The sequence below is a fragment of the Globicephala melas genome, chromosome 11 (genome assembly GCF_963455315.2).
Source record: "Globicephala melas chromosome 11, mGloMel1.2, whole genome shotgun sequence".
Taxonomy (NCBI): domain Eukaryota; kingdom Metazoa; phylum Chordata; class Mammalia; order Artiodactyla; family Delphinidae; genus Globicephala; species Globicephala melas.
Window position 1 is genome coordinate 79,501,061 of NC_083324.2, and position 22,702 is coordinate 79,523,762.

The following is a 22,702-nucleotide window of genomic DNA, read 5'->3' on the forward strand; positions in this document are numbered from 1 at the left end:
TACGCTCTGGGGTGAGAGGAGGGCGGGGAAAGGCTCTCATTCAACCAGCGGAAAACTTCCTTGGTGGAGAAACCCATGAGCTCATCTGGAGGAAGCGGTAGCGGGTCCTACACCTTCTGTCTCGGTTTCTTCTCCATCACGGGGGCGGGGGTTTGGAAAGTTGGGGACACCCAGGCATCAAGGATACTTCCTACCCTACCCACCCGGATTCTGAGGGGGGCTCCCTGGGCCAGTTACTGCTGTAGATGTAGGACCCTGGAGGCTGGACCCCATTTCCCCGTGCCCCCCAGTTCCCGTTGTTTCCATTTCTTTGGGGGATGAGTTCTGTGGCCTATTTCCTTCTGATTTCCAGACCGGACTCAGGTAGTGGTAGAACTAGAAATGGGAGGGGCTTCAGAAAGCTGAGTCCTTAATGGAGAGAAAACTTGGGGGAAGCTGTGCTGGGTCCCGAGATGTGTGTTTCGGTCCCTGAGGGCAAGAGGAGCTGGAGGAAGGGAAGCTTGAGGCTCTGCAAGGGCTGGGGCAGGATGGCAGGGACAAGCCTGGGACAGCCCCAGAGGAGTGAAAGCGATGCTGGGAATTCACGAACCCCACCACGGCAGGCCTTCTCCTTTCACTCTGACCCGGGACTCAGCAAAACCCTGGTGCTGGTTTCAGTCTTGACTTCCAAGGGCATGTGATGCCCCAATTTTTGCACGAAGACCCCACCCTTCAGAGTCCCTGTGTGTGGCCATGTATCTGCAAAGAACTCCCTGCTCCCTCCAGTTTCCTGGAGACAGCCCTGGCCCTCAGAGCCCCTGCACGTGACCGCGTCTCCCGAAACGTCCCCTGTGTTCTCCAGTCCCCCAGCCTTGGAGGCTCTCCCACTCCTCGGGGCCCTGGCATGGCCACGCCTTCCGGGGGCCTCAAGCTGCTCCTCCACAGTCCCAAACAAACACCCTTCAGTGTGGTCACTGTTCCTCAGAAGCCTCCTGTCACCCCCATTCCTCAGGGGTTCCCTGACCTCCACTCCTCCAGACTTTGGACCTGCATCTTTCCTTTGTCTTCTCAGCTTATCCTCTGGTCTCCTCCCACCCCTGCGAGGCCACCACATTTCACCAGAGCCCCTTAGGCCTCTCTGTGCGCCCACAGCTCCTGTCCCTCTGATTCCTGTCCTCCCTCCATTCCTTAGAGACATCTGGGGAATCCTCCCCTCCCAGACAGACAGATACAGGCAGACAGCATTTCAGAGAAAAGAGGTTTATTGGGCTCCATCAAGGGTCAGACGTCTCCTCGTGGGTTGTCCAGTCAGGCAATGGCTGGCTCTTAGGAGCCTTTCACTTCCTTCCAGAGCCCCTTGGTCCCTCAGACCCACTCTTTTTCTCTCTTGCTAGGTCATCCTTGTGCCCACGCCCTCTCACTCTCCGTCTCTTGGGTGTATTATCTCTTTCTTCTGCCGTCCCCCTTCTCTCCATCCTCCATAAATAAATAATTTAAAATTTTTTCCCTTCATAAATAACCCCCCTCCCTGCCCCCAGTCATCCACTCAAGCTCCCTCATGTGTCAGCTCCCCTTCCATGTCCAGGGCAAGGCCCCCTAGACGGGCAGGGCAGACGAAGGGCTCTGGGTGGGCATTTCCAGGCAGGCTTGAAGTCCTCAGCCGAGCATCCGGGGTGGTTCAGGAAGGTGTGGTCCCCTGGGGTGCCTAGAGTTCCTTCTTTGGAAGCTCCAGGTGCCGAGAACGGGGGAAGACTTGAGACTGATGGAATGGTCAAAAGAGAGGTGTGGTGACCCCTGAAGTGGTCAGAATGGAGGCAAAATGGGGAGAAGGCCTTGAAACCAAATTTTTTCTTTCTGGATTTTTCTATAGAGCGAAGGCTCCGAAGAAGACGCTACTGGGGCTGAGGAGCAGGTGGGAGATGCCGTCTGTGTGAGTGGATAGCTGGTCTCCCCGGGTGAGCAGGAACACAGCCCCCTGGTACACCGAGCGCACCCAAGGTCCCTGTGGCCCTGGGCACACGGACTTCTGAGCGCTGAGGAGAGGCACGTGGAATGGGTACTGGGAGGAGAAGAGCTGGACCTCGTGGGCCAGGTAGAGAGGGGTGGGGGTGGCCTTGGGGAAGCAGCCTTCCCCAGAGAAGACCACCTGGGAGTAGACGAAGTAGAGGCCACTGGTGGGGACCAGGAGGGAATTGTTGCTCAGAGAGAAGCCGTGGCGGAGGAAGGCGCGATCCGTGTTCGCTCTCCAGCGCAGTGAGTCCTGGGTGCTGGGGTCTCCTAGGGAAAGCCAGGAGGGATGGCGGTCAAGGACCTGGGGGTCAGAGGTCTCGATCCCTGAGGAAGCAGGTGCTGGACTGAGTTCCTGGGGGATGGTTGGGAGAACAGAAGGGAGTGGGAGTGGGGGTGAGCTGGAGGGGATGCTTGGGTCCCTGAAGGGGGATGGGAGGAGGGCTGGGGGCTACATGTCTAGGAGGGCAGGTGAATGTTTACCAACAAGGTGAGCAGCAGGTTTGAAGGTGCCTCGGGTGAAGTGATTCGGGGGGTGCTGATGGGCAGGCTGTGCAGTTGAGGGTGGGAGGCCAACACCAGAGAGCCCCTAGGGGAGGACAGAGTCAGAGAGGTCCTCAGGCCCAAGGTCAGGCTGGGCTGCCCACACAGTCCCCATTGCCCTGATGCCTCACCTGGGCCTCGGGCGGCAGGGCCAGCAGCAGTCCCAGAAGGAGGAGGAGTAGGGGGGTGCTGCACACCCTCAGGAGGTAGAGACGTCCAGGTGGTGTCATGGGGAGAACCTGCAGGGAGAGAGACAGTGAGCGGGGCGGGGCACGATGCGGAAGACGGGCCTCCTGCCCGTGGAGACAGCCACCCTGAGAGACGGGGCGACAGACAGAGAAGGGGACAAGATGCAGTCAGGGAAACCCCAGGTGAGCAGGGGGAGAGAGAGAGAGACGAACAGAGATGAGAAGGGAACAGAGAGGGATCAGACGGTGTGACACAGACAGAGAGAAAGAGATTGACAGATAAAGAGTCAGAGAGAGGGGAACAAACCAAAACCAAACCCACCAAGGCCCAGGCCCAGGCCCAAGCAGGAGGTGCAGGAGGGGCTGAAGCCCAGTCGGAGGGACTGAACGCCCCGGGGGGAAGGAGTCCACCGCCGGGGAAGCCCAAGGAGATGGGGTGGGAGAGTCTCACCTGCTGTGCGGGGCCCCTTGGCCGGGACGCCTGGGTCCCTTTATAGAGGAAGCGGCAGTGGCAGCGTGGCAGGCGGCGGGCGGGTTCTAGGCCGGGGCTGGGGCCCGGGGAAGCCCCCAGGGCTTAGAAGATGCTGCTGTTTCAGTCGAAGGCAGGAAAGGCTGAGGCCTAGGAGAGAACCGCAGGCTGGGGGCTCAGACGACTGAGTTCTGGGAAAGGGAGTGGGGTCAGGGGAACCGTGGGCTGGGAGGGCCAGGGAGCGGGGGTCAGGCTTAGGAGTTCCAGAGAAGGGACAGTAAATTCAGAGGACGAGGAGAAGGGGAGCAGCTGGGGCGTGGGCTGGAGGCCCGGTTCCCTGAAGAGCGATTATGTATAACACCTCTGCACCCTTGGCTGGTTACAGGCTTCTCTCTGTGCACGTTTCCTCCTCTTGCACCCCTGTCCTTGTCCCAGAGACTCAAGTCACACTTGTCCCAGTGTGTGTATTTTCCAGTTTGCCTGGAAGGTTTCATATCAAAAGTTCCATTATATTCCCTCCTGCCTGGTACATCCTGGGTTATGCCTGTTGTCCTGGTAGAAATATTCATGGACCCCCTTTTACTCTCAAAAGTGTTCTGGTTTGGAAGATTCAGCTCACGATGAGCCATGAACTCACGTATGATGAGGTCTTGTCTCACTGCTGAAGGATGCCCTCCACCTCATCCCAACCTCAGGTGGGCTCCACAGATCAGATTTATATAACCCCAAACAAACACATTCCAGGATCAAGGAATGTGGCAATTGCTAAAGTTCTCTACAGGGGATGCTTCAGAATTCCACACAGGTGGAGCTTAAGGGTGGTGACCTAGGGCGGAGTGGGGACAGCAAAGGGACTTGTCTTGCAGCTGCACTTGTAAAGCCAATACACTGTTGTAAAATCATTAAGGATTTCCCCCTTCTATTGATGCAGAACTCAGGTACAGTGAGGTGCACTTCTCCTAAGTGGACAGCCTGATGAACTCTTCCATCTGTTTATAGCCATGTAGCCACCATCCAGTTCAACATAGTTTTAGGTCCCCAGAGGGTTCTCTTGTGCCCCCTCCCAGTTCATACCTTCCAAAGATAACCAACCACTTTCTGACCTCTACAACTATAGATTAGTTCTTCCAGCTTCTGAGCCTCATACACATGAAATCACACAGACTCTACTCATCTGTGTTTGGCTTCTTTCTCTCGACGTTATGTTTGTGAGATTCATGTATATTGTTGTGTGTATCAGTGATTTTTATTTCATTGTGATGTGATGTTGTGTGAATATACTCTAATTTACTTATCTATTTTTCTGTTAATGGGCATTTGGTTCGTTTCTAGTTTTTGGCTAGTATGAAAAATGTTGATATGAATGTTCTTGAACATGAGGGAGTTTTCACTTAGCTTGCAGGTTGCAGGTTAAAAAAAAAAAAGCAAGGTTTCTAAAGATGATTTTAGTCACATTTCATGAGATTGAGAAAATAACAATTGGCCCCTCAAATATTATTATTCCTCTTACTAGCTTGTTATGCTTTCATTTGGAGGTTTTTGGAGGGGCTGGGGCTGAGGATGGTGGTGATGGAAACTGAAGCCCTCCCTCTGTTGCACTGGGCAGAAAGTTCCTGAGGTGTCTTGGTGTCCTGTGGCACGTAAGTGATATTCAGGGTGTGCATCAGCTAGTTCTGTTTTCCTCCCCGCTACTTGAGGCCCTGCAACTTTGCCTTTCATGCCTTCCTAGTCTAACCTATTACTTCTTTTCATTCCATCTCTTTGGGTTTTTTTGGCTGTGCCTCGTGGCTTGCAGGATCTTAGTTTCCTGACCAGGGATTGAACCCGGGCCACGGCAATGAAAGTGCGGTGTCCTAACCACTGGACCACCAGGGAATTCCTTCATTCCATCTCTTTAGCTTCCTATTTCACAAACATTTACTGAGCGTCCTGACCTCTGGGAGCTCAAAGACTAGTGTGGGTTCCGTGACAGTGGGCTTATGGCAGCCCACAGTAAAGCCATCAGACTTGGCCTGGGGGAGAGGTGATTCAGGCATTAGTATCAAGGCAAAGATGGTGAAGGGCGTTCCTGATAGAGGGAATAGAAGGTGCAAAGACTGGAGGTAAAAGAGAGTATGAAGTGCACTAACCTGTGCAAGTGAGTACACATAAAAGGAACAGAGATGAGGCTTGGGAGGTAAGCTGAGACCACATCCTGAGGGGTTTAAAACCAAGAAAAGAGGTTTGGATTTCATTGTAATTGTGATGGGGAGCTACCAAAAGTTTTGAGTGAGAGAGGGACCCACCCAGATTGGTATATTTAAAACATGAGTCTGGATGCTACATGAAGAATGAATTGAGAAATGGGAGTTGGGGTCTGCAGGGGAAACCAGAAGTGTGGAGAACAGTTGGGGGGGGGGTTGCAACAACTCAGCAAGGAGGTGACAAGAGCCTGCATTTAACATTTTTTTTTTTTTTTTGCTGTACGCGGGCCTCTCACTGTTGTGGCCTCTCCCGTTGTGGAGCACAGGCTCCAGACACGCAGGCTCAGCGGCCATGGCTCACGGGCCCAGCCGCTCCACGCTGGACCGGGGCACGAACACGTGTCCCCTGCATCGGCAGGCGGACTCTTAACCACTGCGCCACCAGGGAAGCCCAAGAGCCTGCATTTAAATCGAGGCAGTAGCAGGAGAACGAAGAGGAGGAGAGAGTTTCTAGGCAAAATCTACAGGTCTTGGTGGCTGACCAGACGTGATGGCGGAAGAAGGGTAGCCACAGATGCCTCTTTTAAATACCTTGGTCTCTATCTTGGCTTCATCTTGTTTCTTTTAACCTCACTGTGTCTTGTGTCACTGTTGGCCTACCTCTTGGGCCCTGCTCCTTTCCTTTCCTCTGTGTCCCTCATTCTCTGGAGTCCCTTTTTCTTCCTGCTGTCTCTTTCTGCCTCTCCAATGGTAGGAGCCCATGGACTAGGAGAACTCGGCTATATTAAAATGTAAAATGGTGCTGCAATTAACGGTGAGAAATAGAGAGAAACGGAGAAACTTCGGTCAGAGAGAGAGACTGGGGCATTGAAGAAAAAAAAGGGGAAGGTGAGGACAAGTGATGGGGGGACATGAGAGACAGAGAGGAATGAAGGGTGAGAATTGGGTCGAAGCTCCGTGTCACAGGCATTTGTGATGTGCTGAAGGATGCTCCTTGAGATGGGCCAATCTTGGTTTCAATCTCAGTTTTGGAGGTTGTGTGAAATTCAGTTTCTTTCTTGAGGAGGCCAGCAGTTGGTTTGGGGCTTTCCCTGAGTGGGAGGGGTGATGACTGGAGTCTTGTGCTCCAAACCGAGGGATATACAGTTTCTACAGTGGTGTCTGTGGAGAAACTAGTGAAATCTCTGAGCCCTCCAGATAAGGCTGAAATGACAATAGTCTCAAACTTGAACCTAGCCTCAAAACCTGAAGTGGGATTACATATCAACTTTGATCCTAACCCATATTTAACCTCAATCCAAATCACAACTCAAACTCAACCCTAACCTCAAATCTAAACATCTCAATAAATGAACCCCCAAATAAACTTATCCTCTAAACTAACCCAGCCCTGTTTCTAGAGCTAATCTTGGAACTAACTCATCCCCATTCTTAACCCTATAGTTAAACCTGACTCTAAATGTAAGTTCAACTTGAACCACAAACCTAAAGTTGAGCTTTATCCTGCTTTTCCCCATTATTCATCCATGCCTCCATGTAACAAGTCTTTATTGGGAGCTTACTATGTGCTGGGCACTGTTCCAGGCAGTAGGGATAGACAGATAAGGTACCTGCCCTTGTGGAGCTTCCACTCTAGTGAGGCAAGGCAGAAAAGAAACACACTGAAGAAGAAGGCAGTTAGTAGCGCTATGAGGAAACAAGACAGGCCATGTGGTAAGAGTGGCGGGGAACTACTTTAGACACAGTGGTCAGGAAAGTCCTTTCTGAGTAAATGGCATTTTAAGCTGAGACCCAAATGACAAGAGTGGCCAAGTGAAGGTCTGGGGGAGAATCATTCCACGTAAAGGGAACAGCTACTGCGAAGGCCGGAAGGTGGAAATGAGCTGGGGGTGTTGAGGAACAGAAAGGAGGCCAGTGTGGCTGGAGCAGAGAGGGTGGGAGAGAGGTGGGAGATGAGGTCAGGGAGCAGGGGCAGGGGCCCGATCATGCAGGGACCTGCAAGGACGAGTAAAGCACCTGAATTTTACTCAACCATGGGAAGCTCTGGAGGGTGTCAGGGTGTGCACATGTTGCGTGGGTGTGGGGGGAGGAGGGAGGGAGGTCTGAGGCAGAGGTGATTGGATTTACATTTTTTTTTTTTTTTGCGTACGTGGGCCCCTCACTGTTGTGGCCTCTCCCATTGCGGAACAACAGGCTCCAGACGCGCAGGCTCAGCGGCCATGGCTCACAGGCGCAGCCGCTCCGCGGCATGTGGGATCTTCCCGGACCGGGGCACGAACCCGTGTCCCCTGCATCGGCAGGCGGACTCTCAACCACTGCGCCACCAGGGAAGCCCAGATTTACATTTTTAAAAGATCATTGTGGCTCCTGTGTTTAGGCTAGACTGTAGTGGGTAACATTGCAAGCAGAGACACCAGTTAGGAGGCAACTGCAGTAATCCTGGGGAGAAGATGGTGGCCACCATGAAGATGGAGAGAAGTAGACAAATTTGGGATATATTGGGATATATTTCATGGGTAGAATTGACAGGACCAGATGATGGATTGGATGGATGGTGGTGGGGTAGAAGACGGGGAGACTGGGAGAGAAGCAGGATTCTGATGGGATGGGAGAACCAGAAGTTCAATTTTGGATTTAAGTTTAAACCTATTGGACAGACATCCAAGTCTTGGATAATATTCAAGCCTTGCCCAGAAATGTCACTTGGCAGTCGTATATATGAGTCTAGATTTCAGAGGCAATGTGAGAACTAGAGAGTCAACAATGGGAACTGTTGGCACGAAGAAAGCCATGGAATTGGAAGAGATACCTTACCTTACGCATCCCCCTAAGATGCCTTCAAAGTGTTTGTTTTCCCTCAGGATAAATGCAGTGTAACTCCCATCCTAAATTCCAGAAGCAGCAGCCTCTTGCTTCCGGAAGCAAAATCCTCCAGACTTAGTTTCCTTCTGAACTCTCACTGGGATTTAACCTCCCTGGATCCGATTCCCTACCCAACAAAGGATGTTTCTACCAATCCATTTCACAGTATTCTATGGAACTCCTCAAATCCTCTATTTCACTTTTGAAAGCAACTTCCTCTGGTACTTTGAAACCTGGCTTTTCCCTAATAAAGTTCCTTCTGTCTTTGGTGAAGGCTGCTGTTTCTTCCACACCCATCACTAGGAGCGGGGGGGCAGAGGAGAGGCCACTGTTCTCCTCTCTCCCCTCTGCATCATTGATAACCTCCTCCTCTCTCGAAGTCCATGCCTTTTGCATTTTCCACGTTCTTCTGGTCTTCACAGCACAATCTTCTCCACCAACATCTCTACCATGTGCTTAACAACTTGTATATCTAGGTAAGTTTTTCTTCATCTCTCATTCCCTTCCTGATATTCTATCAAGAAAATCTTGAAAAACTTGATTTGGGTAAACTCAATGGTCTCATTCTTGGGTCTTTCTCCTAGGCTGCCAAGCATTGCAGGAGAGTCATGTCCTCATAAGAGGCCTACGACTAATCCTGACCATCTAACCTCAGAAAGCCCTCAGTGATCCCTAATCTTTGATTCCCTTGTTCCTCTCCTGCAGGTGATGTTCTAAATCTCCACGCCTCCTCCCCTCTTTACTCCCAGCTGGTGATGCTATCATCTTTTTATTGAACTTAAGGCCATCCAAGGCGGATCTCTTTACTGCTTTCTTTTCCCTTCACTTTGTTTCCTTTTTCCTTTCTTCTTGACTCAGAGGACTCTTTCTCCCGTCCAAGGCTGGTTCTTTGTACTCTCTCCCACTTGCCCATGTTTACCATACTCTTTCCCGCCTTTCTTTTGTCTTCAGTGTCTTTCTCTTTTCATGCGCCTTCATTTTACATACTCAACTTTATTTCTTGAAAATAAAAAGCCTTCCCTGGACTTTCTCCCTTAAATGTCCATCCACCTCTCACCCTCCTTTTCTGTGTGATGTCTCAAAAGAGACTAGCCCCCTAACTAACCACTTTTTCGGGAACTGGTAAAATTTTCCTCACTGTAAAATTCGTGGGTTGAGCTAGAGATGATACTGTTACCTTCAGTATTCACCATTCTATGCCTTTGTACTCACCACCTCCTTTTCCTCACCTCCCACTCATTCCTTAACCTACGTAAAGCGATTTCTGTGCCTCTGGTAAGTGGAAACTGTTTTCTCAAAATCTGTAATCATCTAGCTCCTGAACCCAAAGGATCTTTTGAACTCTCACCTACTAGACTTCTTTGAAGCACCAGATGTGGCCGCCCAGTCTCTGCTTGGCATACCTCTCCCTTGCCCTACTTCTCTGACTGCTCCCCCAACCTCTCTCCTTTATTGGTTCCTCTTCCTTTGATCATCCTCAAGCCTCTTCTGGTCACCCTCTTTTGGGGATCCTGTCCACTCAGAGGCTCCACCTCTACTGGAAAAGGAATGATGCCCAAACCTATGCCTCCAGCAGCCCCAACTTTTCTGTCGGGCTCCAGACCTGCTCACTGGAAATCTCCACCCGAGTGTCATGCTAACACCTCAAACTCCGCAGGACTTTCTTGAGTACTTTATTACTCCAAGCAGGTGCACCTCCTGTCATCACGTGTAGTTGGTCCTTGTCTGTATGTTGTTTCGTTAGACTGCAAGCCCTATGAGGGCAGTGACTTTATATCATTTATATCCATTGCCTAGCAGAGCACCCTGCTTCTTTCAGGTGCTTAATAAAAATTTGATTGTATGTCTGAAATTAACTCATTTTCCCCTTAGCCACACACCTCCTTGGTTTAGGGTATCATCGCCTTTCCTATGCCCTTGGCTCAAAACTGGGAGTCATCTAAGACTCCTCTTCCCTCACTCCCACCATCCAATCAGTTGGCATGACCTAACGACTTATCCCTGTCAGTTTATAAAATCTGTTCCTTCCTTTAACGCCACTTGGAGTTATTGGGACCTAAGTAGAAAGTACACAAGTTTTGGAGTAAAATGCGTTTGATGCTAATTCCACTACTTTTGAGCTGTGTGACCTTAAGCAAGCTATGGTACACTTGTGAGCCTCAGTTTCCTCATCTGTATAATGGAGATCCACCACCTCCCCTTTGGACAGTTGCTGGCAGGATTCTGACATTAGGAAAAGGGCTTGACACGGTTAACACATAGTACGCGGCCCCCCGAATGGCAGTTACTTTTATTCCTTGTCTGTACACCTGCAGCACTCCCCTGTACTCCCTCTTCTTCACAGCTGTCGCAGTGCCACTGCCCACAGATAAGGTCCAAATCCCTCACCTGGACATTCTGTGTCCTTTCTTCAGCACATGCTCCCTCACACCTGTGCTTCCTCTACCTCAGGACACTTGTCTTTCCTGTTTTCTGACTCCTGGCCTCTGCTCAAGCTGTTTCACTCCTCTCTGGGGCCCTTCCACTCCCCCTCCCACAGAAATCCTACCCGTTCGTCAAATGCCTTCTCCTCCCTCAGAGACCCCCGGGTGCTTTCAGCCGGAATCCACCTCCCCTTCCCCTTTTTGCACATCCACTGTACCTTACTCGTTTTTACTCAGCATGCCTTGAATCAGTTGATTAGGTATGGGCCTGCCTCCCCTATCGGATGGCAAACTTGAAACAGAGTTTGCATTTATCTTTGGGCTATTTGATGCTCAGCTGAACTGCACTGAAGAGAGTCCCTCCCAGACCCTTCTCCTAACTTAATCCAAACCTGCCCCAACCCGATCCCCCAACTGACCCTCTTCAATCTCACCGGTCTCATTCCCAATCCCATTTCTCTAACTGAACCCCAACGCATCCTCCTCTGAGAAGTGATTCCTCTTTCCAGGTCTAGAGAGCGAGATATGCACACTCCTACCTCCCCAGTGTTTCATGGTAGGCACTGAGTCACCCCTTGGGGATCCCTGGTTCCTCCTCCCCACCCCCACCATGGAGGACAGGATGCCTGCCGCCTGGCCCCAGGGGGTCAGAGGAAGCCAGGGCCTCTAGGGTTCAGTATTTTTATCAGCCTAGGAAATTAGAGACACAGAAGCGGAAACCGTGTGGTCAGAGAAAGTGAACAGCCCTCATCTCAGGGGAACCCCCAACAGGGCTGGGGGCCAGACACCAGGGAGAGACGTTGAGAAGAGGGAGGTCTGGGGGGCCAGGTATCAGGGCTTGTTTTGCTTTAGTTTTATGTGACTCTTGGCAGAAGGGCAAATGATGTGCTCAAAAACCAGACAAAAGTCTGCTGGATGAAGGAACAAATTTGGACACCAAAGTTTTCTGTTGCTTACCTCTCAACCCCCAGCTTAGGGGTCCTAACCCCAACCCCGCCTCCACTCCCAACCTGAGCTCTTTGCATGCCACTTCCGAAATCTCTGGCCTGTGAGAGGAACCGGACGCCTGGGTTGCTCACAGCTCGCAGTCTCTTCTCTGAATCACAGCAGCTTCCTCTCACAGGATCTTTCTCACCAGCCCTTCCTCCTCCTGCCCCCTGAACATCCGCCTGGTCCCTCGGAGACCTGGGGCCTTTTGGCTCTCTGTCTTCTTCAAGGGTCTCACACCCGCCCCATGTTTCCATGCTTCCAGAAGCTTCCCCTCCCTGTCACCTCTTGCCCTCCACTTCCACTCCTGGGATTCTCCTGTGTAGACCGGCATTCCATTCCAAACCTGAAAAATAAGTTCTGATTCATGATTCTCTGATGCAGACAACATGCAGACTGTGCACGTGCCAGCGCATGCCTGTACTCTCCTTAGTCCTGCCCTTTCTCTTTGCTGAGTTCCTGCTGTGTCCTGCTGGTGACGTGGGGTCTGGTGCTGTCTGCAAACTCCCTACCCCAGTTCCCGGGAGCTGAAGTGGGGACTGAGTATGAAGAGTGGAAGGGAGGGTGTCCTCCACCCCACGCCCTGCGAATCCTGGACCCTCTCCCTCTACCCTCCAGGCCCTTTCCTCAACCTCAGGAAAAGGGGATGTTTATCTGGAAGGCCAAGACTGGGCTGCCCAGAGATGAAGCCCAGGTTTGGGATGGGGGCAGAAGCTCGATGGAGGGAGCAGAGAATCGGGGCTCTAGAGGACGAGAGACGGGACTGAGAAGCTAGAGGCGAGGGATGGCCTCAGGGGTGGATCCCTGGTTGCCCAAGAACAGACAACCCAGGTTACATAATTTGGCCCTTTCCGCCTCCTTCCCCTGCTCCTAATTTTAGCAACCGAAATTCCACTGCCCCATAGGCTCTTCCTCCATCCTTTCTGCTTCTATCCCCCAACCTCCCACAGCCTCCTTATGGTCCCCCAGCTCCAGCTGCCCCCAATTCACATCATTCAGTGACTCAGCAGAGGGAAAGCCCTGTGTTGGGGGAAGGGGGTGTTAAGTGGGGAGGAGGATGTGGTTCTGGCTGGGGAGGGGAGGGAAACTGGTTTTGTTCCCCTTTTCGCCTCTGTTCACATCTATTTCTCCAACCGCTGACTGAAGAGTGGAGAGGAGCCCAGTGTAGGGAGTGGAGAGACTGGAGGGCAAGCTGGGCCTTCTTAGGGCCGCCCTGGTGGGCGGGTGGGCAGGCAAGCAGGGGCTCCTAGTCTCCAGCTGAGGGCACGAGTTAGGGTGTGCGTGCATGGTGCAGGTGTGCAGGAGCTGTGGGTTTGGGCAGGTGGAGTGAGAAAGGAGATGTTATGGGTGATGAAAACCACAGTGATGGACAAAGGCAGAGGAGACACCGGGAGTGAGATGTGGAACCAGGTCTTATTAGGAAATGGCAGAGTCAAGGAGCAGTGGTGGTGGCCCGCATCCCCCCACCCCTGCTCATTACAAGTTCTGCTCCCGCCCCACATCCTCTGCCGTTCAGCACCGGTCTCCTGACCTTACCCTTCTTACTTCCCTGCACTTCCTGCAGTTTCTTGCTCTTTCCCTGGGGTCACTTGAGGGCCTCCGCATGGCGATTCAGGGCCTGAGAAAGGGCTGTCACAGCTCCCATCACTCGGCCCAGCTCCCAGGTCTCAATCTGGCTTCGGAATCGTTGCAGGAAGCGGTCGGGGTGCCAGCGGACCTGCTGGACCCTCAAGTACCTCCTCAGGGCCCCCTGCTCCTCCAAGGGAGGGCCCCTGGCCACCAGGGCTGCAGCCATGGCTTCTGGGTCTCCTCCGCCAGGGCAGGGCCAGGGCACATCACCGAAGCGCCAGAGTCTGCCCCTCCCCGCTCCTCTGGGGTGCTCTGCCCTGGGCCCGGCCCTGGCTGGCTCCAGCACTCGATCCCCGGGAGCCTCCGGTGCCCTCCTGGCTCGGCTCTCACGCAGTTCTTCCTCCTTGGCCCGGGCTCGCTCTTGGAAGAGCCGCTGCTCCTCCTGCTGCTGCCGCCAGCTCTGACCCGAGCCCTCAGCCCGTGGGGGTCGGCAGGCTCCCTCTGCCTCGCGCTGCTGCTGGCGCTTCTGGGCATGTTCCCGGGCCATGCGATCTGACCAGGCTGAGAAGGACTCGGGTTCCTGGGTCTCATGGGAAGCATCATCTGTTTGGGAGGGTGGGAGGTGGTGGTCGCAGGGAGGCCATGAGAAGGTGACAGGCAAGAGAGGTGGGGCAGCACAGAAGAAGGGACCATAGGAAGCCAGTGGGAGCATTCGTGGAGTGGGTGTAGGAAAAGCAGCCAGTGAGGAAGAAGGGCGGCTGTAGATGGAAATGGATTCTTACCTTCAAACCTCCCGATGACCTCCTGCCACTCGTCCTCCAGCTCTCCCTGCAGCTTCTGGCTCCATTCCCGCTCCTTAGAGGCCTCATCTTCTTCCTCCTCCTCGGCAGAATCCCAGGGGGGTCCCCAGCCCAGAATTTGCCCTGGGGTCTCCCCATCCTTATTCTTTATTCCCATGGCAGAGGGACAGCGACTCAGCAGTGGCAGGAAGAAATCCGTGTAGGCTGTTTGTGGGAGAGCAGTGAGCAAAAGTTAGCTGGAACTCTCACTCCTTGGTAGGGCCGCCATCTTGAATCCTACAGGTTACTTACTCTCTTGGTCTTATTTTTTTATTTTTATTTTTTTTTAAAGGGCTTCAAATGCTTGGCTTATTTATTTATTTATTTATTTATTTATTTAATTTTGGCTGGGTTGGGTCTTCATTTCTGTGCGAGGGCTTTCTCTAGTTGTGGCAAGCGGGGGCCACTCTTCATTGCGGTGCACAGGCCTCTCACTATCGCGGCCTCTCTTGTTGCAGAGCACAGGCTCCAGACGCGCAGGCTCAGTAGCTGTGGCTCACAGGCCCAGTTGCTCCACGGCATGTGGGATCTTCCCAGACCAGGGCTCGAACCCGTGTCCCCTGCATTGGCAGGCAGATTCTCAACCACTGCGCCACCAGGGAAGCCCACTCTCTTGGTCTTAGAGCAATGGAAGGGTTGCCCACATAGATGCTTTCTGGGTGCTAGGAAATCACCATCACTGACAAATATTTACTGATACTTAACCACATGCGTGGTAAGTGTGGTAGTTTAAAATATACCGACCTGCGTCTTCACAAACTAATTTAGTGTCCTGGGAGCTCTACTATGTCAATGACATTTTCTGGTCTGCCTCCAGCCACCTAGGGTAATGTCAAAACACTTTGACTATATATTCCATTTTTGGCTTGAAAATATTGTCACTTTATGCCTCTCATTGTGTTTCTCACCCAAAACTATGTTCTCCAGACTGGGAAAATACCTGCACACCCTGATTTGTACCATTCTAAATATACAAATACTTAATACTTTTCTTTATATCACTTTTCAATAAGCTGCATAAGATAAATATTTTCAGGGGCATTTCTCTCAGCCAGCCTTAGCCAGGGGATGCTGGGAGGGGGACGGAGAGGTAGAGAGTCCAGCCCAGTAATGAATTTGAGCCATAGAAATGTTCCCAGCAGCAGAGCAAACTCTTTCCAAATGACTGCTGACCTAGGGCAGGGGAACGGGGCTGAGATAGAGGGTTCCACTCAGGGCCTGGCTGACAGGAGGCTGGGGGAAAATAGGAGAGGGACTGACATTCCTGAGCTCCCCTCTTCCTGAGCCCTGACCTCAACGCATCAGCTGAGTGCCACGCTGCTCTCCTCACTGCCCACCCGGCACCCTACGCCTGGCCAGCCTGCCACCTGCCATGGTCGCCAACCACCTCTGCACTCTCAGGACAGAGGAAGATGAGTGAGGCACCCTCCCTTCCTGTGGACCTAGTTTCTCTCCCTACGGCAGGAAGAAGTGGGCCGGCAGTCTTTAGATCTTTATTCAGTGGTGCTAGAACATACTGGCTACCTGGCAAAAGGATGAGAGAGAGGAAGGGTTGTCCTGTCACTGCCAGGAAAGCAGAAGATAGAAGGGTCCAGCCTTGGCTGGCCAAGGTCCACTGCCCCCACCCATCTCCTGGCACACCTGAGCGTCACCCAACCCAAACCACATCAAAAGGAGGGGTGGGGGTGCTTCTCTTTAGTACTGACGTGACCTGTCACAAGCCCTCCCAACTTGTCCCTCCCAGCAAGTACCTGGTCTTGTCTTTCAACGGCTTATATCCCACCAGGGCTCACAGCAGGTGTGAGGGTGGAAGGTTTTTAAATTCACAGGTTTTAAGGGGTAAGGTCTCCAACTATAAAACATCATGAGTAAAATCTGGTACAGAATATTAAATAGCCACTAAAATTATGTTTGTGTGTGGAAAAAGCTGGCTGCAAAACTGTACATAGGATCCAATCACAGCTCTGTGAAAAAGAGACCAAACCCCATGCTTGAAAAAGGTAGACTGGATGGAAATACGTAAACATTCTAGTCTCTGGGTGGTAGACTATGGATGGCTTTCCTTCAACCTTAGCTGATATTTTAATGTGAAAGGGACATAATTAATGTGAAATTTTCTTTTCTTTTTAAAGACTAAAGAATAAAGTTAATCACTGTTAACAGTTTGCTGTGGTCCCTTCTAGTCTTCTCTTGGTTTATATAAACACATAACGCACAATTTCTTTTCAGTTATGCGACCATACTACTATATATTGTTTGGCAACTTGCTTTTTTCATTTTAACACCTCATTTATATATTTTCCACAGGCGTATACACAGTCTACCTCATTCTTTTTTATGACTGTGTAGTGTTCCACTGTGTGCATGAAACAAATCTTCACACCCCCAACAGAAAGACTTTGCTTCCAAAAATGATCAGTCTTATGGATGTGTCTTTGTGGACTCCTTACAGTACTTCTGTGGGGTAGATTCTCAGAAGTGGAATTTCTGAGTCAAACGACATGTGCAATTTTGCCAAACTGCTTTCAAAAAGTTTGTGTCATCAAGAATATACGAGCGCCTGATGAGGTTACAGCTTTATCACTTTCAGGAATCCTTTTCTATATGCGACAAAGAATATTATTCAATTACTCTTGAAATGAACTAGGTAATTATCAAAGTTAAAAAAAAAAAAAGAATATATGAGTGCCTGTGCTGTCCTTTACCAAAGCTGAATATCCCCAACCCTTTAAATTTTGCCCATCTGATAGATTAAAAAAATGACTTTATTAATGAAAAATTTCATATTCATATTCTTTGTCTACTTTCCCCTGGAAATTATATGTGTAGATATGAGAGCTCTTTATATAGTATAGATACCAACCCTTTGTGTCTGTGTCACATATATTGTAGATATTTTCTCCCATCTGTCTTTTCAAAATTGTACTGTAGTTAAATCTGTATCAATATTTTCATTTTACAGCTTTTGACTTTATTTCATTCTTAGGAAGGTTTTTCTCCACTCCAAGATTATGCCCTTTTGTGTTTTCCTACTATATTTCTAGAAATATAAAAAAAAGAAAAAAGTACAAAGTATAGTATGATAAGCAACCCTATTCCTACCACAAGGTATGTTAATATATTTTCATTTTGCAACATCCTTTAAAAAAAAAAATCATAGATAAAGCTAAAGTTTTCTTTGATACTGTCTTCCAAGTTTTATTCCCCCCAGGGAAAACCCTCCCATGCATTTCCTGTCACATATAGGTGTTTAATCTGCTGTAATTTACTTTTAAGTCAGGTGTAAGGTAAGACTATTTTTCTCCAGAGAAGACAAATGGTCCAGTATCGTTTATTAAATAGTTCACCACCACCCCCTCCAGTGATTTGAAACACCAACTTTACCACCAATTTAGCAGTATAGATCAACTTTTCCCTTATGTTCTTTAATTAACATGTTGTACTTTTATATTGGGAAAAATAAATGTGAAAAAAAAAGCTTTGTGGAGTAAAAATGCACTTCTTCTTAGTGATGGAAGCACTGTTCTTCTCCTCCCCATAATGAGACATGATTTCTACATTAATGAGATGTTCATACTAATTGGTACAAAACACTTTTTTAAAATGCCAGAGCAGAAGTTTATATTAAGTGACGACTGAGACACAGGAAGAAAAGGTAACAGTGGGCGGGGTGGTTGGAAAGGGCTTCCAGGAGGAGGTGGGGACTTACACTGGGCTGTGAAGGGAGAATAATCTAGCAAGGTGGAAAACTTAGTAGGGCGGACAGGAAGGCGACAGGCAAGAGGCAGATAAAAGAACAAGCATGTTTGTTGAAAACATGCTTGGGGTCACTGAAGACAGAGTCACGAAGCAGGAGTCTCGGGTTTGTGGGCTCGCTGTGGGATGTAAGGTTGGAAAGCAAAGAGAACATAAACCGGACAGCTCAGTCATCTGCAAAGCAGGGCCACAGCCTACTTCTACTGAGCAGATCAAAGTGGGTAAAGGATAGGAAATGTCTAATACTGTGCTGGCACAGGTGCAGTGAATGTTACATTAAAAAAAAAAGAAAACAAACACACAAGCTGGCTTTGGACTTATTCTTTTTGCAAAGACTGAGAAAACGACCCCGTTTCTCAATGTTCACTCATTCTTGCTGTATATAGAGAATGGCTATTGTTGGACTAAGGTGTGTTTATACAGGGGTCTCTGACAGCTAAGACCACCTCCCCATGAGGTGTTACCAAAAGCCTCAAAGGTAGTGGCCATTCACTGGCATCTCACTAGGTGTGACAACCCAGCCCAGACAATTCAGCGTGAACTGGCACATCCCTTGAACATGGAAACTGAAGGGAACCTACCCTCCCCCAGGAGACTCTGGGTCATTTCATCTGTTCAAAGGAAATATCTGCATTTTAAGGCAGAGTGGTCTCTAGAGACAGGCCTTTCTACCAAGGAGTTAGAAGGCCACCTGGTGGTAGGGCTGGCAGGGGACCAGGAGGAAGGAAGGCCTGAGAGGGCTTGGGAGTGACCTCAGTGTAGGTGAGATTTCAGCAAGGTCCTGAACCTTCTAGGCCCTGCTTTCCTCATCTGTAAATGGAACCATAATGTCATTCTCACATGCTTCTTAGAATTCAGTACAATGAAGGAAGCACCTACCATACTGTAAGAGACATTTCTGTTACTTAAAAAGCCTTAATTGAATAATACAAGAATAAAAATAACAATACTTATCATCCAGTGAGGACCAAAACTGCCAAATGCTTGCCTCACTTACTCGCCACAACCTCCATTTTAGAGAAGCAAATTAGGTTCATAGAGGCTAAGCTGCATGTCCCTGTCACACAGCCTGTAAGTGGCAGAGCTGGAGCTTGGACGGGGTCTGACGTTGGCCTCAGGGCACTCTGCTCTGTTGCCATGTACAATGTCCACTGTCGAGTTAGGTGCCTGCGCTTTGTAAACCTCCTCTCTTTGTTCTCAGTTTAAAAAAAAAAAAAATCTGAACAGGGCAGCCTATCTCACTTATGTTAGGGGAATTAAAGAAAAGGGGATTTTTGACTATATGGGGGAGGTTTCGGGGATGTGGGTGAGGTTCCTGTATATTCGTGGGGAGCTGGGGGATGATAAGAGCAATCAAACTGAGTTCAGGTTGTTCATCCCAACCTAAAGGTTTTCATCTAATGTTCTTACTATAGAAGGAAAATCTCTAAAAGGGGAAAGGGGTTTCACCTGTTATTTTCCTAGGAGGGCTGTACCTCTGCAGAGCTGCCTCTGCTGCCACTAATGTATCAACAAGTCCCCATCTGAAACCCTCAATATCAAAGGCTTTCCAGAATGCAGATATTTTGGGGATTTGATAGAGTTGATCTGAAAGTATACATATAGTTGGCCCTCCATATCCTCAGGTTCCGCATCCGCAGAATCAACCAACCATAGACCTAAAACATTCAGGAAAAAAAAGTTCCAGAAAGTTCCAAAAAGCAAAACTTAAATTTGCTGCTTGCCTGCAACTATTTACATAGCATTTACATTGTATTAGGTATTTTAAGTAATCTAGAGATGACTTAGAGTATACAGGAAGATGGTTTGTAGGCTATACGCAAATACCACGTCATCTTATAAAACGGACTTGAGCATCTGTGGATTTTGGTCTCTTGGGAGGGGGATCCTTGAACCAATCCCTCTCGGATACCAAGGGACAACTGTACACTGTATATTATGTAGCCCGGGAGAGACTGGGTAGCCCCAGTAACCAAACACGTGAATGTTTCTGCAGTGAAACATATGAATACTGACATCAGTAGGATAAAAACATCATAAATAGCCTAGCTTTAGTTTATGTTAGGTTTTGTTACCAAATGAGTTTGGTGGCAGACTGATGAAAAATGTTTGGTTCTCAGAGTGTTTTTGAGTTTCAGAACTGTGGGTGAAAGAGTATGGGTCTGTTGATAACCACAGGAACAATGGCCAGTATCTAGAGTGTTTATCATGTGCCAAGTGCTCTAATTATGTACTGTGTCAGCTGATTCTCAAGACATATGTCACAGCATGGGTGCTTTGAACACAGGCATTATTACTGTATGATTCTACAAAGGATCACACAGGTTAGAGCATAGGCAGTCTAGTTAGGCTGCCTAGGATACAACCCTTGCTCTTAATAGCTGTGTGACTTTGGCAAAGTACTTAAACTTCTCTGTGCTGTTTCCTCATCTGAGAAATGGGGGATGATGTTAGTACTTATACCTTCATAGGGTAGCTGTGAGGATTAAATGAGTTGCTTTGTGAGAAGTGTCTGGCACACAGCAATGGTTGCTGTTATTTAATTTTGCAGATGGGGGCTTCCCTGGTGGCGCAGTGGTTGAGAGTCTGCCTGCCGATGCAGGGGACATGGGTTCGTGCCCTGGTCTGGGAAGATCCCACATGCCGCGGAGCGGCTGGGCCCGTGAGCCATGGCCACTGAGCCTGCGTGTCCGGAGCCTGTGCTCCGCAACGGGAGAGGCCACAACGGTGAGAGGCCCGCGTACCACAAAAAGAAATAAAATAAAATGAAATGAAATATAATTTTGCAGATGGGCAAATGAAGCATCAGGCCAGTTTAGAAACTTGCCAAGAATACACAGCTATTAAGTGTGGAGCTGGGATTTGAACCCAGGCAATGTAACTGCAGAGAGTACCCTCTATCCTGCTTTTCACACTACACGCAAACAACCAGTCAAGAGACAAAGTAGCTACTAATCTAGAGAGATGTGTAATTTAAATACTAGTTGCTGTTTGGGGAATGCTGGGCTCTTCAGACAATGGTAGCTCAGTAATGTAAAGGCACAAATGACAGCCACAAGCCAACTTGGTCAACTATTTCCCTAAGTCCCATGACCAAATAACTAGCTTATTTTTCAACCATTGGCCTTCATCTCACACCCCACCAGTTGCTCATGACCTTGTTCCCCATGAAGCAGACTCACCATCAGGGCCCTGCCGGGCAGCAGCGTGCAGCGCTGTGTCCCCGTGGCGGTCCTGGTGGGCAGGGTCAGCCCCAAGCCGAAGAAGCAGGCACAGGGCAGGGGCATCGTGGCGGGCGCAGGCCCGGTGCAGTGGTGGAGGCTGCCCAGCATCTACATCAAGGCCTGGGTGTCGCTGGAGGAGGGCTTGGGCCCGGACCAGCCGTCCTGCAGACAAATAACGACGGAAGCGACGCTCTCGGCGTTGGCGTCGGGAAGTGGAGGCCATGGAACTCTTGGGCTGAGGAAGAAGGATAAACAGGCAGCAGTCAGGACCCCAGCCTTGGATGGTCCCTCCCCCTCCATCTCTGATATTCCCTCTGTTTCTCCCTTTGGTTCCCCATTTCTTCTTACATTTTCAGCAAGAGATGAGGCCAGTCCTAACCCTCATCCCTTTTCCAGGTGATAGGTTTGAAAACAATTTTGAGGGGAGCTGGGGTCACATTTTTTTTTTAATGTGAAATTTGAGAAAAGGATAAATGATTACTTAAAGGCTCATTAGTCCAGGTAAATTTTTAATAAAGGACTTTGTTATATAATAAAGACAAATAGAGAGTGATGGGGGAAATTTTTATCAATAGAAACCTGAATTTTAAAAAGTCACAATTTCAAATAATGATCTAGAAATTGAATATAATGTACCCGACAGACAGATGTAGAGGCTTCTCCCTCTGGGACTTGGGGGGAGGGGTTACTCATCAGACCTGCCCCCCGCCCCCTAAGTACCCCCGGAGCAGTAGGCCCGAAGCCTGTGTTTAAGACGCTCCGAGGAAGGGAGGCGGGAAGGGCGGAGACACTCTAGACTAACGGAAATGGCGCAAGCCGAGACGCAGGTAAAGGACGGAAATGAACTGAGGCGCGTTACCGGATGCCGTTCCTCCCCGAGGGGACGGGAGGTGTTTCCTTGGCCTTAGCCTCCGGGGGGAAACTAGGGAACTTAAGATAAAGGGTCCGTCTGAAACCGGAAGACTGGACGACAGGCGAGGAAAAGGAAGAGCAAGGGCTCTTTGGAGGTTTAACCCCGCTTCCCCCTACTGGGAGGAGAGAGGAGATGGTTCAGTGATAGGCGAAAAAATGAGAAGAGAGAGAAAACAGGGGAGATAAAGACAGGATAAAAACCACAATGAAAATGAAAAATCAAAACCACAGTGAGATCAAGAAAGGGACAGATCATAAAAGAGAAAAACAGAGGAAGCAAAAGACAAGGAAAACAACCGCAGGACAAAGCACGTGAAGTGAATGGAGAAATTTGGAATTGGGAAAGGTGTAGAAAAAGGAGATGGAAATGGGAGGGAGAAAAAGGAAAAGAAGTTGGAAGAATTCAGAGAAGCCCAGCACACTCTATTCCCAACACACCACGCATGATAATTTCCTTACCTCCTCACCCCATTCTCAATCCCTCTATGCCTCCTTCTCTCTCAAATACTCCTCTCTTCTCGGCCCCTGCCCCCATTCCTAGACCTTCCGACTGGGAAAGCCCTGCACCTGCTGTGAAGTTAGCAGGCAGCTTTGGACCTGGTCTTTGCTGCCCCCAGGCGGTTCTTCTGGGTACTGCCAGAGTGAGAGGTGGGAGAGGAGGACCAGCCATCAATGGGAGGATCAGTTTGGGGGAGACACCCGGTGCAGGAGGCTGAGCGAAAAGGGGAGCACTAAGACCCAGGGGTAGTGGAAGGCTGCAG

General features: G+C 49.8%; 2 protein-coding genes across 3 annotated transcripts; both read right to left on the reverse strand.

Moving 5' to 3' along the window:
* Positions 1 to 1,254: 1,254 nt before the first annotated feature.
* LTA (lymphotoxin alpha) lies at positions 1,255 to 5,682 on the reverse strand. The gene is made up of 4 exons (XM_030850637.2): positions 3,169 to 5,682; positions 2,661 to 2,768; positions 2,470 to 2,575; positions 1,255 to 2,256 (listed from the first exon to the last, which is right to left on the reverse strand). The coding sequence occupies exons 2-4, from the start codon at positions 2,757 to 2,759 to the stop codon at positions 1,844 to 1,846; spliced, it is 618 nt and encodes a 205-aa protein (XP_030706497.1). The 5' UTR covers positions 2,760 to 2,768; positions 3,169 to 5,682; the 3' UTR covers positions 1,255 to 1,843.
* Positions 5,675 to 22,595, reverse strand: NFKBIL1 (NFKB inhibitor like 1). Of its 2 annotated transcripts, none has more exons than XM_030850633.3 (4): positions 22,401 to 22,595; positions 20,988 to 21,264; positions 13,993 to 14,214; positions 5,675 to 13,813 (listed from the first exon to the last, which is right to left on the reverse strand). In XM_030850633.3, exons 2-4 carry the CDS (start codon positions 21,250 to 21,252, stop codon positions 13,227 to 13,229), a joined length of 1,074 nt encoding a protein of 357 aa, XP_030706493.1. In that variant the 5' UTR covers positions 21,253 to 21,264; positions 22,401 to 22,595; the 3' UTR covers positions 5,675 to 13,226. The 2 variants fall into 2 exon arrangements, with proteins under 2 accessions (XP_030706493.1, XP_030706491.1); XM_030850631.3 differs by lacking the exon at positions 22,401 to 22,595 and adding an exon at positions 21,666 to 21,826.
* Between the last annotated feature and the right edge of the window lie 107 nt (positions 22,596 to 22,702).

What these genes read in the sequence shown, in the direction of transcription:
- LTA (XM_030850637.2), bottom strand. Translation starts at nt 2,759, where the DNA reads ATGACACCACCTGGACGTCTCTACCTCCTGAGGGTGTGCAGCACCCCC. An exon ending in CCCTGCCGCCCGAGGCCCAG is followed by an intron (nt 2,576 to 2,660) that starts GTGAGGCATCAG and finishes GTCCTCCCCTAG; the next exon opens with GGGCTCTCTGGTGTTGGCCT. An exon ending in ACCTGCTGCTCACCTTGTTG is followed by an intron (nt 2,257 to 2,469) that starts GTAAACATTCAC and finishes GGCTTTCCCTAG; the next exon opens with GAGACCCCAGCACCCAGGAC.
- NFKBIL1 (XM_030850631.3), bottom strand. Translation starts at nt 21,722, where the DNA reads ATGAGTAACCCCTCCCCCCAAGTCCCAGAGGGAGAAGCCTCTACATCT. An exon ending in TGCCCGGCAGGGCCCTGATG is followed by an intron (nt 14,215 to 20,987) that starts GTGAGTCTGCTT and finishes TCCCACAAACAG; the next exon opens with CCTACACGGATTTCTTCCTG. An exon ending in GGTCATCGGGAGGTTTGAAG is followed by an intron (nt 13,814 to 13,992) that starts GTAAGAATCCAT and finishes CCTCCCAAACAG; the next exon opens with ATGATGCTTCCCATGAGACC.